Genomic DNA, 18,545 nt, shown 5'->3' with positions numbered 1-18,545 from the left:
GTGTGTTTACCTCGACAGCTTTGCATACAGTCAGAAAAATGGCATCCGTGCTGAACAAACAACCTCCAGTGTTCACAATATGGGAGAGCAGCTGCTCGATGCAATGGAGATCACTAAAGTAGACACCACTACTGCAGTGATTTCCAGTTTCCACTGACATTGGGCAGGAATGTCATATACATAGTTAGCTTGGTTCAAGCTGGACCAAAGTAACTATGTATAATATGCCAATGCCTGGAATTCTTCTTCAAAAAGGCAGTATTTGGCAGTATCTTAGAGTTGGGGTTTTTTGCTTCCTTTTAGCCTGCCTCATCCTAAGATAATTTGATATCCTAATAATTATCATTTTGCTTTTACTTCCAATTATATGCTTGTAAGTTAAAAATGTTAATTTAGTCCTAAAGTTCACTAAAGACTGCTTTAAAAGAGTTAAAGTGGTTCTTAAGCCTTAAGGTTTTTCATTCTAATTAATTCTATGTGAAAAACCTTCTGTGCTGCACAATATCCCCCATTCCCCCCTAATTTTTACCTGAGCTCGATACAATCCAGCGATGTGCACGAGAGCAGCGGGAGCCATTGGCTCCAGCTGCTGTCAAACAAATGTTGTGCAGAGGTAGTGGGGGGTGGGGCCATGCAGTCCATTATGTGTCAATGGATGCAGAGAAGGCGGCTTGGGAGAAAGCCCGCACGGGCGACCCCTCATGGAAAGCTGCTTTCCAATCGGGCACCTGTCACAGAGGAGGGGCCAGGGACACTGGTGAAGGACCCCAGAGGAAGAGGATTGGGGATGCTCTATGCAATATTTTAATTAAGCTTTAATGTCACTTTAAATAATATTTATAAAGAGCTGAAATAATTAAAAATTTAAAATAAAAAATTCATACATTTATACAGAGAAATTTAAAATGACAGTGACATGGAGACTTTCAGATGAGGTTTGGACTCAAGTATCTATGAAAGTCCATCAGATGGACAGGCCAGAAACATCTTGATATACTATAGTAATATAAACAAGGAAAGGAAAAAAAAAAGAAGAGATGTACAAAGAACACACTATACCTGAAAAAGTCTTGTAAAAATATCAAATTCAAAAACAGAAATGTAATCATTGCATGTCAAATCAATCGTAGATTTTAAAGCCATTGCTTCTAAGCCTGATGTGATCTGATGTACTTCATGAAGGCACTGTCTAAATACTTTCCATGGCACGATGGTTCTGTGAAGGGAGGGAAGGGAAACCATTAAGCTTGTTGTGTACAAAAGTATGTACAGAAAATAAACAAACAGATTGTGTATAACATTTATACCCTAAAAAAGAAGGGTACATTTAAAACCATGCACACCTTAGAAGTTGAAAGTATACTTGCTATTAACTTTTTCAGTGTTTATGAATGCCTACAATATTATAAAAAAAATGTTTGTGTTGTATGTTTTGCATTTCTTTTTTCATTTGTATAAACATTAATAAATAAAACTTTTATGACAACCCACTACCTCCCATACCAAGACAGAGAACTGACTGTTCGTTTATCCGCTGTTCCCCTATTAACAGACCTCAACTAGAGATCAAATTACACAGGATATTCAAACTATGAGTGAGCCATAAGAATTGGGGAGATAGTCCTGTAATATATTCCAAGAAAGTATTTTACAGATCAGAAAAAAATCCTGTTTTCCTAATCGTACATTACAGATACATTACAGGATTGTATTTGAAAAACTGAGGCGTCCAAAAGTAGTCCAACTGAGGGGTGGACAACAGCTAACAAAAAGCTAACAGGCCCACAAGGAACAAAACAAGAAGATAACGAGGGCAGCACAAGCAGCCACCTGGTAAAACTTAAAGAACACGTGAACAGAAGACCAGGTAGCAGTCTTGCATCTGAGCAGCAAGCTGACAAGGCCTGACTGAGATCCCATGGAGCATACAGGAAGTAAGCAAAACCCTGGACAAAGCCTTCACAAGAGAGTGGAAGCCAGTGATCTCCAAAAGAGAATTGTTAAGGCTGAGATTTGACCATTGGTGGCATTCAAAGCAAAATGTTGATCCAGACCAGACTAGAGGAACTTTCCCACAGAGTACTTTCTAGGATAGAAATTCCTGGTAAAATACACTTTCCATGTGTAATTGTAGACTTTGCGAGAAGTCAACATCCTAGCCTATACAAGTGCAGATATATCAGGCAGGATCCTATACTGTATTCGGGACTCGGGCCTGGTGAGGTCTGAGTACCACAGCCAAGTGGGTTAATTAATTGCAATGATAATTATTGGGACAAAGTGCAATATCCCTGTGCTGCCTCTCACCAAACACAAATATATGTGAAAGCCAGTTAACACTAAGGGCCCATGCATACTAGGCAGCTAAAAAAAAGCCAGAACCTCTGGCAGAAAAAAAAAAACAGCATAAAAAAATGCTCATAGTGGCTCATTGCACAAGAGTTTATGAGCGTTCATGGGTATTAGCTTTTACGCTTCATGCACACTAGCCTATTTTTAAGCTCCTAGCAGCTAGTTATGAGCATGTCCATGCATACTATTGTAGGCTGGAAGCATTTTTCAAGATTCAGCTTCTAGAAGCATTGGGAGAACTTGCCAGAAGAAAAAAAAAACGTTGAATGCTCCTAACAGCTTTTCTAGATTCCCCCCCTTCCACCCCCCTACATATACTGTAAAAACAGCTATTACCAGTGTGTTTTATCCATCCTTTTTGAGCTTACAAAACCGCCAGTGTGTATGGAACCTAAATAGGCGTTTATTTTCCAAAATTTTCCCCTCTGCTCATTCTTCGCTCTAATCAATATACAATGCTCATAAACGCTGCATTTGTGCGTGTCGAGCCTTCTTTCTGCCTGAAAGTTCCTTTCAAAAGAAATTCCAATGTGATTTCTTTCTGCGTGAAACCATTTCTCTGCAAATATGCCTGCAAAACTCCCTAATGTGCATGGACAAATAGACTAACATAGAGCTGTTAATACAGGCTGAAGAAAAAAAAAAAAAAAAAGTAAAAGCCTGTGTAAGCAACTTTATTTATGCCCACTGTGCATAGAGCCTTAATGTGATTCACACCCCAAATAATAAATTACTAGTGCAGTACTCTCTCCTCTCCTATCCCTGAGAAAGTCTAATCAGGACGCAACACGTTAGATGGGGGAGTCAAGTGATGTCATCACACATGACAAACTGGCTAAGCATTGCCGAGTACCACTGTCTTATGTAAACAAGGAACGGTGACAGGCAGCTTGCAGAACAACTTGTATATATGCTAATTGATCACATCTATTGCGAGTGCTTTTAACCATTACTTTAATAAAGAATGCTGACCATGAGCCTTTTTTTTTTGTTTTTTTTGAGCCATTATATACTTAGTGGAGGTGAGAGTTTGAGATGCTGCAGAGGAGCAACGTGAAATCTGGTGGCTTCAATCAGGCTGTATTTGACCTGCTATATTATAGGGGTCCATCTTAATAGGTGAAATCACACCTATAAAGCACAAGTAGTGGAAGAGCTTGGGATTGTGCACATAGAAGTAGTTTTGCATTGACAGATGCAAAGAAAGGATATCTATGCACAGCACAAAGAGTATTTGGCACAGACTGAGGTCAGTGGGGTGATAAAGTGTTTGATTGTGACATTTTTGCACAATAGACTGTCTACATGGTTGGACACAACATTGATTATGTTATACTTTGACAATAAAAATTGGACTTTTTTCTACATACTTACTTCTAATAGTAAGTATCTATTGGAGTGCAGCACGGGACACAGAGCAGGCTATAATAATGACTATGTGGGTTATGCGCCACCTATAGGTGGACACTAGCAGATCAAACAGAAAGTCCTTCCCTATATAACTCCTCCTACACAGGAAGTACTTCAGTTTTTGAAGCAAGCAATGAAAATTCCAGAAAGAGGGGAAGGACCTTTGTGTCCCATGGTGCACTCTAAGAAATGGATTTTACAGGTAGGTATGTAGAAAAAATCCAATTTTCTCTATCGTACATCACAGGACACAGAGCAGGCTATAATAATGATTATGTGGGATGCCCCAAAGCAATAAAAATCTGAGTGTTGGATGACACCATAATGACCACTGCAATCAATCCTAAATGGACCTACTCAGCTGTTCCAAATACGCTGTGACCAAAGTCAGAATCCTCCATGGCTCAGACATCCACCTGGTAAAATCTTGTAAAACCAAGTATAAGCATGCAGTCTATGCAAGTATGCATTTATGTATGCATGTGTGTATGCAGTCTATGCAAGTATGCATTTACGTATGCATGTGTGTATGCAGTCTATGCAAGTATGCATTTACGTATGCATGTGTGTATGCAGTCTATGCAAGTATGCATTTACGTATACAGTTTATGCAAGTATTAGTTTGCAGTTTAAGCAAGCACGCATTTAAGTATTACAATAATGTAATACAATGCTGCAACTGCCTGCTTTCTAGAAGTGTATTGTTTCTTTAAAGAACTGTGTCAAAATGAACTGCACATGGCCCCATGCTAGTTTTGCAGGACTAAGCAAGCACATATGCATCAAACGCAGCCTGAATGCGGCCTGTATGCTGCTTCAGTGAAGTCTAAATATAATCTCCTACAGATCAAATGCAAGCTATTCTAGAGAAACAACTCCTATAAGCGCGCTGATACCTGAGCAAGGGTGTATCAGAAAACAGTTGTACAAGTCCCCCGGGATTACGCAGACTAATGTAGTGTATAATTGTGTCCTGTATGGTCAAGCAGCTCCCCCCACAGGTAATACTTACCATCAACCAGCCATAGACTGTTCCATGTCCCTGTTATCTCTCAGAAGCCTCACTGATCCTTCAGCCCACATGTGACTTCAGCCAGAAGCCAAAATGACCGGCCCTCTACTTCTTGCCTCCACTGCACAAGAGTAGGCTATACAGAGCGGCCCCACAACCTCTAGTGGCTGGAGGAGAAAACTGCAGCCCAATACCCCTTCAGAGACACACAGAGCATGGCCTGGCCAGACCAAACAGCACACTGTCCCCAGTGGCTACTGGGATAATGACCAGACAGTCAGATTTTCTGCAAATGTAATACCATTTGGCTGCAGGACTCTGAATCATAACAGGACAATGCAAAAAAAAACTGACGTATTTCCTGTGTAGGAGGAGTTATAAAGGAGAGGACTTCCTGTTTGATTGAGCTGCCAGTGTCCATTCACTTATAGGTCATGCATAACCCACAGAGTCATTATCATAGCCTGCTCTGTGTCCAGTGATGTAAAATAAAGAAAACAAACCCACATACTCAGAACTACTCTTGCTAAAAACACAAAAAATATCTATCCTATTAAACTGGATGGTGAATGGAACTGTATAGTATGTGCTAAAGGACTGCCAGAGGCAGCTGCATATACAAGCTGGAAAAATAGGCTGCTTGCGCCTGACAGTGAAAAGGTAAGTAAGAAACCTGTACCAAGGATAACAAAAATAAAAAATGCAATGTATAAGTACAACAAAAACAACAATTCTGGAGGTGCAGGCTAATGCTAAGTATTCAGCTAACTCAGTTGACTAAGTAAGGCTGTCATTTCAAACAGGATGGGAACCCAAGCACTGCAAAAGAAAATGGGAAGGGGATAGAGAGGCGCCAAGCAGCCCCTGGTGCAGTAATATTTTAATAAGTGTAATGTAATAAAAACAGTGGCTCACAGCCGGTCCCATTGGGACAGGACCATCACTTGCTGGCTTTGGACTTGCTCTTTGCTGTTTACATGCCCACTACCATGAGACGTTTGTGAGTACATTCATTTTTGTTTTTATTTCATAACACTTAATAAAATACTACTGCACCAGAAGCCACTTGGCACCTTCCCTTTATATTTTATTTGGTCATTTCTATATTGTATGTTTGGTAATATACTATTTGCACTGCATTATTATTGGTTTTCACATATTTAGCTGTGGTATTGTTTTATATAGACACTTGCATTGGATGATATAGATATGAGATTTTAGAGGGGGGCACTGCACTAGTAGAGTTAATTATATTTTATTTGGTGTGTGAATCACTGGGAAACCTGCTTGATCCTTCAAGTTAGGTGAGGAAGCAGTTTTAGAAGAGGTAAGGCATAAATTAGGTTCACCTGATCCCGCAAAGTCCCAAGTGTATCAGATGCAAAGGCCAGAGATGACTGTGTGTGGTGACAAACCTGTCAAAGTTTGTTTTTCAAACCTGGGAGCCAGAAGGTCCATATCTGGCATCCTACAGCTTGGTATAGAAACACCTTGAGATGAAGAGACCAGACTTTGAAGTTTAGGATTTGATGACTGAGGGAGTTCAACTGCCAATTTTCCATGCTCAGAATACCCATATTGGACAGGGTCAGAACCTGACTTTCTAACCAAATAAGAATCAAATACGCACTTCTTTGAGCAGTGATAGAGGGGTCCGTTTGTGGCCCTTTTTGACCAAATGCTCTAACAAGGTCAAAAACTGACCTACTTACACAGTGGTAGAAAATGCCTCCCTTGACAAGCAATGGTCCGAGCTAACATTTTCGGGACCCTCAGGGGAATGCTGCAGACACTTTCTGCATTCTTAGCCAAAAGCAAGCCAGCAGTGCCACCCTAGATGACGCACCTTGCGCCTATGATCTGCCATGGTGTAAGAGAACTCCCCTCAACAGACTGCAGGAGAGGACCTGCAGTCTAACACCAGCAGTGTCTGTTACTGAAGACAGCAGGGAGAAAAATAAGCCATGTCCCAAGGGATAGCTGGTGCATGTGGCATATAAAGTCAGTTCCGTGCATGGGTCCCAAAATGGTTTGCACATGAGCAATAAGCCCAAACCAGGAGGCCGGACAGGTTCAGTGGAGACATCCCTGGGCACAAGCCCAGAAAACCAAAACTGGTGCATTTTTAAACAGTTAGCAACCCCCACCCCAGCACCTGAGACTGTAATTAGAGCAGCCAGTACTTTGCCCACAAACCCCTAGGGGACCAAAGCAGCACATCTGGCAACTCCCATTTAAGCAGCTCCCATGTAAAGAGCAATAGCCCTACTCACAACAGCCATCTTCAATTCTGTACATCCCCCAGGCAGACAGTCAGGGAGTTAGGGACAAGCCCTCGGCAGTAATCCTCATAACCCAGACATACCCACTAAAGGGTCTTCAGGGACTGGGTTTCACCACAATGGATCTGTACAGATCTCTACAGTACCCTGCGGCTCAACGCACTGATCCACATGCATAGGGAAGTATGCAAAAAATTGTTAATAAAAAGTTGACAAAAAGTAAAAAGAATTGCTTCTCTCAGAGCAGAGATGATATCCATTCTGCTAAACTGGGAGGGGGTATACTGGGCTGACAGAGTGGGCACATTCTGCTGAAGGTTGCAACATAACCCGTGTTTAGCTTATCTTGCAACCTGTACTGTAAGATTAAAAACATACACTGCTCAGAAAAATGTAAAGAACACTTTGAAAACACATCAGATCTCAATGGGGAAAAATATCATGCTGGATATCTATATAGATGTGGACTGGGTAACGTGTTAGAAACGTAAGGATGCCCCATTGTTCGATGGAAATGAAAATGATCAACCTACAGAGGACTGAAATCAAAGACACCCCGAAAATCAAAGTGAAAAAATGAAGCAGCATGCTAGTCCATTTTGCTGAAATTTCATTGCAGCAACTCAAAATGGTACTCAGTAGGACAGTCTGAGGTGCAACCTGGCATCGCCGGATGGACCAAAACATGATATCCCAGAGGCGTTCTATTGGATTTAGGTCAGGTGAGCATGGGGACCAATCAATGGTGTCCAGGAAGTGTCTGCGTAATCTCCCCACATGAGGCCGGGCATTGTCGTGCACCAGGAAGAATCCAAGACTCACTGCATCAGCGTAGGGTCCGAAAACGGGCCCAAGGATTTAATCCTGATAACTGTCAGTCAGGGTGCCTTTGTCTAGCCTGTAGAGATCTGTGCATCCCTCCATGGATATGTCACCCCAGACCATTACTGGCCCACCACCAAAACGGTCATGCTGAACAATGATACAGGCAGCATAGTGTTCTCCACGGCTTCTCCAGACCCTTTCACATCTGTCACATGTGCTCAGGGTGAACCTGCTCTCATCTGTGAAAAGCACAGGGCGCCAGTGGCGGACCTGCCAATTCTTGTGTTCAATGGTAAATGCCAATTGAGCTCTATGGTGCCGGGCAGTGAGCACAGGACCCACTAGAGCAGTGGTTCTCAACCTGTGGGTCGCGACCCCTTTGGGGGTCGAACGACCCTTTCACAGGGGTCTCCTAAGACCATCAGAAAACACATATTTCCGATGTGTAAAGAGCAGCTACTGTGTAGAAAGCAGCTGCTGTGTTGAAAGCAGCTACTCTGTTAAAAGCAGCTACTGTGTTGAAAGCAGCAGTATTGGAGGTAAAATGACACTCATGAATTATAATTACTGGGTAAATAATTTTATGGTTGGGGGTCACCACAACATGAGGAACTGTATTAAAGGGTCACGGCATTAGGAAGGTTGAGGACCACTGCACTAGAGGATGTCGGGCCCTCAGGCCACCCCCATGAAGTGTGTTTCTGATTGTTTGGTAAGAGACATTCATACCAGTGGCCTGCAGGAGGTCATTTTGTAGGGCTTTGGCAGTGCTCACCCTGTTCCTCCTTGCACAAAGGAGCAGGTACCGGTCCTGCTCATGGGTTAAGGATCTTCTACAGCCCTGTCCAGCTCTCCTAGAGTAACTGCCTGTCTCCTGGTATCTCCTCCATGCTCCTGAGACTGTGCTGGGAGACACAGCGAACTGGCAATTGCACATATTGATGTGCCATCCTGGAGGAATTGGACTGCCTGTGCAATCTCTATGGGGTCCAGGTATCGCCTCATGCTACCAGTAGTGACACTGACCCTAGCCAAATGCAAAACTAGTGAAAAACTAGTAAAAAAATTGTTAAAGTAACGCAGCGTTGTAACATAAATAAAATGGCCTGGTCATGAAGGGGGAGTAAATCCTCAGGAGGGCAAGTGGTCTACAGTTTGTTTATTTTTTTAGAAGGTTTCATTATTAGTCTTGCAATAGCTTCAGAAGCTTTTCTTTGCCACCACCAATCTGTGTAAATGATGTGAAAACTACAGTAACATAGAGAAACCGTTTTGTTTTTTTTTCTCTAATGCCAGATCAGTGAAAGATGGATTCTGACTGGCTGTTGTGGGTTCCTGCAATCTGCATATTGCAAATGTATACAGCGTTTATATGAAGCAGGATAGATGTACAGTTACTGTGTACAAATAAAAGGTACCAATTCCATGTAAAAAAGACTATAAAGTAAAAGCTCTGATAATGACACAACTGAATAACTTTCACCAGAAGGTCACATGATAGATTTTTGGAAGACAAAGGGCACATGCTATGCTATTTGTTTCAGGCTCTAGAGAAGGTGGTTAAGACACTTGTGTTAAAAAGCAAGAAAAAAATAACCACAAGAATGGCTATGAAAAACTTGCTGACGTAAAACAGTTGGGCAGATGAGTCAACACTGATTCATCTTCTTAAAAGTGTATATAAAGCCAAAAACAAAAACATAATTTATTGCAGCTTGCCAATCCTTACATGTGGCGTCTGCATTCATTTTGTAAGTTTTCCTTTATTTGCACCTGGAGATCTGCTCAGAAACACACTTCCTGTCCTAGGGTGGCTATGCTTGGTCCTCCACTGTATCTTTGGTGAAGAAGCATAGCCGCCCTTGAAGAGTACTGTCAGAACCGGTTCACATATATGCGGATCGGAAGAGTTATGAATTCCATCGGATTCGTATGACATGTGAAAGAACATTGATTTCTTTTATGCCTATTCACATATATGCGCAGTGCAGATTCAGTGCAAATTCAAAAAGGGCCCTGTACATTTTCTGAGCACTGCGGTCCAGTTCAGGTGCGAATTCAGGCTCACTGACTTTTACTGGAACCGCTTCTAAACCACACGTCAGTTTGTAAACACGATGTTTTCGCTTCAAATCCTGTTCTGAACCGCTGCTACTTTAAATTCGCACTGATATCGGAGCTAGAAACCACACCTATTGTGAATCTGCTCTTAGATGGCCTCATACATATAGTAATAGTCACACTTACTTGTAAGCATCTTTGATATTGCAAGCTTTCTTCACTATTTAATTCAGAACTGATACTTTCATGCTACCAGTACTTACCCATTTACATTGGGGTTCCAGGTACCAGCGCTGTCTCAATGGGCCATCACAGCATGTGAGCTACCCCTCAAGGATTACACTGATGCATCACTATTCTGAACTGACACATGTGCAGACTAGAGTGGCTGAACTGCATTACAGCTTTGTTCTGCCCACTAGCTGTAACGGACAGTGCACGTCAATGAACTATAGAGACTCTCTGCAGTTTATTGTGCATGATCAATGCATATTCGAGGACTCAAGGGATATGTAGCCCTCCCTGCCAAGAATCAGTACAAAAATGTGTGTGCACCAGACAGGGGGAAAGCTGAGAGCGATAAATTAAACAATTCAAAAATTAAAAATGTAAAAAAAAATATTGCAATTAGGCTAACAAACTAATTTACAGTGTAAGGCATCCTAATAAATGAGGGTTTAACGTGATTGTAAAGCCACAGTTTTTTTTTTCTCTATTTACCTGCTCTGTGCAATGGTTTTGCACAAGGCAGCCTCAATCCTCCTCATCTCAGGTCCCCTGCTGCCGCTCCTGGCCCCTCCTCACTGTCAAGTGCCCCCACAGCACGTAGCTTGCTATGGGGGGCACTCGTGTGTGCTCGCTCCTGAGCTAGCTTTGTGTGTCCATAAAACAGAGAACGTGGCTAGGCCCTGCCCCCCAGTCCCTCCTCACTGGCTGTGATTGACAACAGTGGAACTCAATGGCTCCCACTGCTGTGTCTGAGCCAATGAGGAAAGGGAGCTGAGAGAGCCTCTACTCTTGTGCTCATTACAGGATTAAGATCCGTCTCATGTAAGTATTTGGGGGGGCTGGAGGGGCACTCGACAGCCTTTAATACTACCTTAAAGCCTAACTCCAGCTAACACTATTTAGACAGTAACAGTTTTTTTTTTCCTTTTATAACATTTTTTTGTAAAAGCTGATCATTACAAGCTCTAGAGAGGGTGGTTGAAACGGTGTTAAAGTTGAAGTTCAGGATTTTGTTTGGGTGAAGCACCAAACACATTAGGTATGTGTAATTGTGTATATTCAATTACTTGCAGGCAGCTGCTTCTTGTCAAAATCTTCCCTTTGTTGCCTCCTTCGGAGTGGCCAGATATTGCCCTGTGAGGCTATTACCGAGTGTTGTGAAAGTTAACAGCATGAAAAGCTGTGCTGCTTGCTCTCCCACCCATCTTTCACTGATCTGGCATTTTTGCCCTATTTGCCACTCAGTGAGCTTGTATTGCTATTTTCTAACAATGCATCACATTATAGGAATAGGCGGTGGAGATCCTATCATTCAACTGCTCATCCATCATTAGCAGAACGTGATGCATTGTCAGAGAACAGTAGTACGAGTTTTGTGAATGGCAAAAAGGGCATATGAGAGGTGCAACTTTTCAGACTAGCAGCAGTGGATGTTACAGTGACGGAAGGTAGCCGCTCAGGGCAAACACCAGTGGCTATGAAGAAGAAACAAAAGAGAAGATTTTAACAAGAAGCAGCAGCCTGCAAGTAATAAGATACACACCACTAAATGTAACCAATACTATGTTTGGTGCTGTATCCCCCCATAAAAAAAAATAAATAAATAATATATTATTATAATATATATTTATTAACTTCAAGTAGAACTATAGGCATAACGTTTTTTTCTTACATTTTGGAAAGCAGGAAATTAGAGGAAATCCCTGCAAATTTAGGGAATTCCTTGGCAACCCACAGGTTACCAGAACTAGTGGAAGATTTCCACTCTGTTGCTTTTTTGGAGGCATCCCAAAATTTGATATTTTCTTTTACTTTCAATGATAATGGTAAACAGGACACAGGCAGCAAGAATCTCCTTAACAGAGACACAGACATCAATAAATACCCGACAGGTGTTCTAATCCCTCTGCACTTTGTCCAAAACTAAAAAAAAAAAAATTTGCTTTTACTTATTATTGCAGCTTCAAATGGTTTTTTTTTCCCCAGTTTTTAGGACAGCTTGGTCTATAAAAAAAAAAAAAAAAAAAAGTTAAAAAAAAAACTTTAGGGAAGAAATATAAATGAGCACCAACCTTATAAAATCATTCAAGAAAAAGAATAGTGCAGCGCTGGATATCACTAGATCAAAATATAAATTACATTATAAGTGAAAAATCATCAGTGCATAAAATACAAAAAATTAGTACAAAAAGTATATATGCAAAAAATGACCTCCAATTACTTCTCTAAAATGGTCTAAAATAAACATCAATCCATAGATCATAAATAAACAGATATCGCAGAAAATGAATCATCAAGCAGTGTTGAAAATAAATATTTCTAATCCATAAAGTGTATGTCAACATTTTTATAACTTCTAAAACAGTGCAAGGAAAATAAAAAGGGAAAGAGCTTCTCCACCCTGTCACCAGCCATGTACCATCCTCTACCCTTATGCACTCACCAGCGGGCTAAAATACAGATGCATACATTATAGCCAGCGTTGTATAATCCCAGCACTAGCTCCAGCGTTCCAATCCCTGGCCACCAATCAGATCTCCTAGATGGAAAAGAGCTCACACCACAGAGTCCAGATTAAGGTATATAGTGTAGAAGTCTATTAAAATCTCTAATACAGAATGTTAAAAACAGTCACGTGGATGCATCAAAACAATCAATCTGTCCAGACTTACAAAGATGGCCGCCGATCCACGTTCTGGAACCGGCGGCATGATGTCAGCACGTAAGGCCCCCCTTTATGTATGATGATTTTTCAATTAAAAGCTCATTTATATTTTGACCTAGTGATATCCAGCGCTGCACTATTCTTTTTCTTGTATAAAAAATAAACTTATAGCTGGACCCAGAGAAACAAAGACTGCTGTGTTAATGCTACCGACAGACTTCTAAAATGTGATTTTTTTTTTTGCCCATAGTTCCACTTTAATTACAAAATGACAGGTAGATTTCAAACATGTTATCATTGAACCTATGTATCTTGTGAAGTGGTAACACTTACTTTTCTCCAAAAAACTTCCTCCAGAACTCTGCAGCATCTGCTTTTGTTATACGGAAGGTATCCCCTTGAAACTGTCCATTAGGAAAGATTGCCTTAATTTCTGCCAACATGTGACTAAATATTAAGGACAGCTTTGTGAGGTTTCTCCTGCAAAGAGAGGGGGGGAGGGGGAAGTAAGAAGTTAATTCATTAGAACCACTATTTTTTTAAAAAATCCAAATTTATCCTTCTCACATATGCGGTCTATTCTTCATTTTGTAAGCACAAGTAACTATTTTTTCACTCACCTCAAACTGTGTCCTGAGCTTTGTCAAGGAAAAGAGCAGTCCTGCACACTTTGCTGTACATGACAAGCGGCATACTGTATAGCCCAGGACCCCACACAGGCTTACAGAGCAGGCATTTCCGTGGAGCATAACATTCCGCACTGCACCACTGTGCATACTGCATAGCCCGGGATCTACCCACTCCACCTCCAAAGTGGGAGAGTAGGCGATGCATAATTCCTGGGCACTCTTCAGCTTCTGAACAAATGCCAAGGAATGCCTGTACAGGTCAGTCACATGATGCTGTGTACCAATGCTTGGCCAGGATGAGAAGAAAGATAGGGATGGCAGAGTTGTTCTTGGAAAAGGATGGGGGGGTTGGTGGCATAGGTGTGCTGGAGGGCAGAGGCATGATGGCCCAGTAGGCATGGGAAGGGAGCATGGGAAACACTGGTGACAGAGGTGTGCTGGGGGGGGGGGGAGAATAGTAGACAGAGGTGTGCTGAAGGGAAGGGGGGTTGGGGTTTTAGGGCCTGAAACACAGGTTTGCTAAAGGGGGGGGGGGTGTTGACGGGACTTGTCATTGGAGGCAGTGGTGCGAGAGCATTCGAGGTAGACGTGCTCTGGAAGGCATTGGAGGAAGAAAAGTGCTAGTGGCACATTGGTGGTCAAGGAGTTCTGGGGGGGTACAGAGGGCTAATGGGGGCATCAGTTTAGGAGGTGTGCTGGGAGTACAGAGATTTGCAGGGTGGGCGCCTCTGCAAATGCAAGAGAGTCTGATCAGTCACAAGGTTTTCTCCCCCAATCCTTGATCATGCTACAGGCAGAAGAAGCAATGGAGGATTCTCATGGGGAACGTTCTCACAGCAGCTTCATAAAAGATCCAAAGCTATTAACCCCCACAGCAGTAGTTCAGACACAAAAAGAAGATGTAGCGTCCTTGCACAGAAGATTTCTCCAGGATAGAGCTGCCTGGGATATCCTTCACTATTTGCAAGTTAGTGCACTAAAGCTGGCCATACATAGATCGAAATGTGGCCAATTCAGCAGGGACCAGTCCAATTTCAATCCATGTATGGGCACTGTGGTTGTACAGAAGTCAATTCTACTGATCATCTTCTGTACAAACGCCCTGTTGGATTTTCCCCACTTGATTAGCCCTACACCCTGCAGTGTATTCTGATGGTGGGGGAGTCTCCCTGCTGTCAGAATACAGCAGCTGGGTGGGAGGATTCCACCATCCACCACAAATGTGGATGGGGGAATCAAGTCAGTTTTTTTTTTGTTAAACTCTCTGGTTGAATGGATAAAAAAAAGACTAATGTATGGGCTGTTGAAGGCTATAGAGTTTTGTTTTTAGCTAAACTTTAGGTTTAACGATGTCGGTTTTAGAACCACATCCATTGTAAATGAACGCCCCTTCCTTTAATTAAACTTTATTCTCCACCTAAAGTGGCTGGCAAAAAGCAAAAAAGTGTCCCTGGAAATGTTTTTTTAAATGTTGGTAACTATGTATATACAGTGCAACTCTCATCCTGAAACGGCATGTGTCACCAGAATGAAAATAACATGTAAATACAGAAACAGTGTCCAGATGTTCTGCACTTCTAAACTGGATAAATGAGTGGATATGGACACTGTAAAGCACTTTCCGGTTACTTTCACATTACAAATCTTCTATACGGATATACAGTATGTTCTAGCAGCTAATTTTCATCTAATTACTGTGAGTTTGTAATAATGTTTTATTCAGTTATTAATCAAGCTATTTAAATGCTTGGATAAATACTGTATATTGATGTGGTTAGAACACATGCTCACTGTGTACTGACTGCAAACAGAACCAATGTTGAAAGCCAATTTTCCAATTACTAGGATAGAACTCGCTATAAGGTCACCACTAGTGAGCACAGTCAAATTATAATGGCATCAGAGCATAATACGTTCAAAGCCCTCAGAGACTTATCAGGTATAACCAACAATTTTTTAAATACTATAGACATCTGAAAATACTAGAGCAATGAAAATACTATCATTATCAGGTAATACAATCAGATTTCAGTTGATGCTTTTCTATGGTAAGTGAATTGGATCCTGTCTAAATTGGCCCTAGCATGTGTATGAATGAATGCGAGTTAGGGACCTTAGATTGTAGGGTTAGGGACTGATGTGAATGTACAATATATATGTAAAGCGCTGCGTTAATTGACGGCACTATATAAGTACCTGAAATAAATAAATTAAAATATAGTAGACAATAGACTGACTGCATTGACTGAAAACCATAATATTTGGTCAATAAAAATTCACAGCTGGAAAGAAGCTTTTCTATAACAAAACTCAAAACAAAACCAACATTTCTACCAATTTTTATGACGTACACATACCACTTCCTGGCATTGTACATGAGTGAAACATCCAGATCCCTCCATCGTCAACTGATGTTTCCTCTGTGTTACTAATATTCACTGTGCATGGAATTGCCATAAATCTCACTTATATCTAAGCCTAATATTAACCACTAACCAACCATATTTAAACAGCAAATGTTGAAGGAGAACTCTAGGCTATAAATATGCAATAGCATCAGCCCACGGATCAGTTTAAAAATGTAAAGGATTTGACTTTACATTTTCTTGTTATCAACTGCCTAATAATGACAAGACAACAATTTTCTGGCCCTTTGCTTTCTTGTGTGCCCTTCATCGCAGGAACTCTGATTGACAGCATAAGCAATAAATATCCCTGATTTAGCAAACATTTATGTTCAAACAAAGGAAACCATACACAATGTATCTGGTAAAATACATATGACAGGGTCAGAAAATAGCAGTGGATTAGGTTACATGAACTACTACCTCTGCTATACCACCAACCTATCATGGAGGTTCTCTAAGCAACAAAACACTTAGGAAAAAGGTTGTACGTTTACATTTCGTAACGTATATTTAGAAGTTTCAATTATTCCCAGAATAAGAGTAATAAGCGTAAATATTACGGACCCTAAAAAAGGGGTACCAGTATACCATCAAGACTAGCCTTAGTAGCCACAATAATGTGCTTTATCATACTTCTGTTGCATGAACCTGCACCTTGCATTATTTCCTAAGCCAGGGCTAGACAATTCCCAGGTGCCTCGGTCCCCATCAGTCCACACTGCTCTGTTGTCACCCACCCACGCCCTTGGCCAGCACCTCTCCCCCGCCCAACAGAATGGAACCCAGCATTCCAGGACCCCCGGAGTCTCCCCCATCCCTCCCTGTGCACAAGGTGGAAAACAAAGCTGCACAGCTACACAAAAGCCAGCCCCCTGGAGAACACTGCAGCCCCCCCTCCTGAGCACATGGAACAGAGGACGCGGCCTCCAACACCAACTGCCCAGTCCACACCACAGAGCCCATCAATTCCACCTTTAACTTCAATGGTGCTCCCTACCAGAGGACCGGAGTCATCAAGCCCCGTCACCTGTGCGATAGCAGACAGCCCCAACCGATCACAACAACCAGGCGTACATCTGAAGGAGCCACTGCTGGACAGGAGAGAGCTGTCCCGCTATCCCCTCCAGAGACGCTGCCCTCCTCCTGTATCACCGTACCCCACCTGTCCTACTCCCCACCTGTTCTGTCCCTCTCCTCTAACACTGTCCCACTGCCCCCCCAACTGTGACTCTGTCCCTCGCCTATTCCACTGCCCCCCACCTGTCTTGCTGCCCCTTCCTGTGACACTGCTTCCCACCTGTGATGCTACCCTCCTGTAACGCTGCCCCCCCCTACTGTGATGCTGACCCCTCCCTCCTATGATGCTGACCCCCTCCTGCCCCACTGCCCCCTCCCATGACAATTCCCCCTCCTGTCGGCCTCCATCGGTCTTGCAGCTGCTTTCCTTCTGTCCTGCTGCCCCCCTTCTGTGACACTGCCCCTCTCCTGTGACGCTGCCCCTCCACCTGTCACACGGCCCCCCACCTGGCTCCTAGATTTAAAGCAAATTTGTCCTGGCCTGTCCTATGTAAATACCAACTTCCTAAAAGTAGATGTTTCACTAGCTTGCATGTGTCCCCTGCATCCCCTTCTCCAACCGAAAAAGCTCAGGCCTAGCTGTATGTCACCAATGAACCAAGTGCAGCTTTGTGTAATGGAAAAGATGATGTACTAATTTCTCCACATCCCAGAAAGTCAACGTATTTTAGGAGGATCCAGCAGGGTTGTCAATAGGGTTGTTATATTTAGCCTGGGCACCTGTCCATTATTCAATGCTTAGATCTAGTTTATATTTTAGGTTACCTCAACTGGGTTGCTTGCAAAGTCTTTACACCTAGAAGTTTAAGGGAACTTTATATACAGGCATTTTAGACTCTAATACCTAGTATAGGTATTCTTAATGTTAAGAGACCAAGTCTCCTCTTCTCATACACACACATTACTACTGGGTCATCACAATGATGGGCAGCCTCACTGGCCATTAGGAATGTGCAGGAAGAGGCAGGAAAGCTCAGGGGCCAGCAGGAAATACAAAATTCAGGCATGGCAATGTTTGAAAAGCTGCTGCAGGTATGTGCAGGCATCTCTATGTGCCTGTTATTTTAAACCTGCAACAGTATGGGTTTTTTTTTCCACCAAACTTCTTATAAAACAAAAGCGCAAATCTTAGCCAACTTTAAAAAAAATTAGGTAAAAGTATTCATTTAAACAAAAACAAAAAAAAACTTTTTTTTTTTTTATGAATGCAAAGCTAGAATTCTTCAGAATTTCCCATTTTCTTGGTCAGGAGAAATGTTCAAACTGGTAAACATAGTACTTAAACCTGATGTACAGTTGTGCTCAAACGTTTGCACACCCTGGCAGAAATAATTAAATTTTGGCATTGGTATGACTGATCATACCAAAAAACTGTCTTTTAGGATAGTGATCCAATGAAGCCATTTATTTTTACATAGTAGTTTGGCTTCTTTATAAATAACAACAGAAATCACCCAAATGGCCTGGATCAAAAGTTTATATATCCTGGAATGTTTGGCCTTGGTACAGATACACAAGGTAATACACACAGGTTAAAATGGCAATTAAAAGGTTAATGTCCCACATCTGTGGCTTTTTAAATTGCAACTAGTGTCC

The 18,545-nt window shown here is 42.0% G+C and overlaps 1 protein-coding gene across 5 annotated transcripts in view; it reads right to left on the bottom strand.

Moving 5' to 3' along the window:
- Positions 1–18,545, bottom strand: part of CBLB (Cbl proto-oncogene B) — a 263,546-nt gene that overhangs the window by 131,095 nt on the left and 113,906 nt on the right. For 4 of the 5 annotated variants that reach the window (XM_089692244.1, XM_089692245.1, XM_089692243.1 and 1 more), the window contains exons 3-4: positions 13,169–13,315; positions 1,060–1,216 (exon numbers count right to left, since the gene is read on the bottom strand). In XM_089692244.1, the coding sequence (XP_089548370.1) occupies positions 1,060–1,216; positions 13,169–13,315 (304 nt within the window). Of the gene's footprint in view, positions 1–1,059; positions 1,217–13,168; positions 13,316–18,545 lie in introns of those variants that run through there. The other variant, XM_089692246.1, reaches the window with a different exon arrangement.

The sequence above is a fragment of the Staurois parvus genome, unplaced genomic scaffold (genome assembly GCF_062004578.1).
Source record: "Staurois parvus isolate SC_StPar_1 unplaced genomic scaffold, SC_StPar_1.0 ptg000580l, whole genome shotgun sequence".
NCBI classification, from domain to species: Eukaryota; Metazoa; Chordata; class Amphibia; order Anura; family Ranidae; genus Staurois; species Staurois parvus.
Note: the sequence above shows the minus strand (reverse complement) of the source record. Positions and strands in the feature narration are given on the sequence as shown.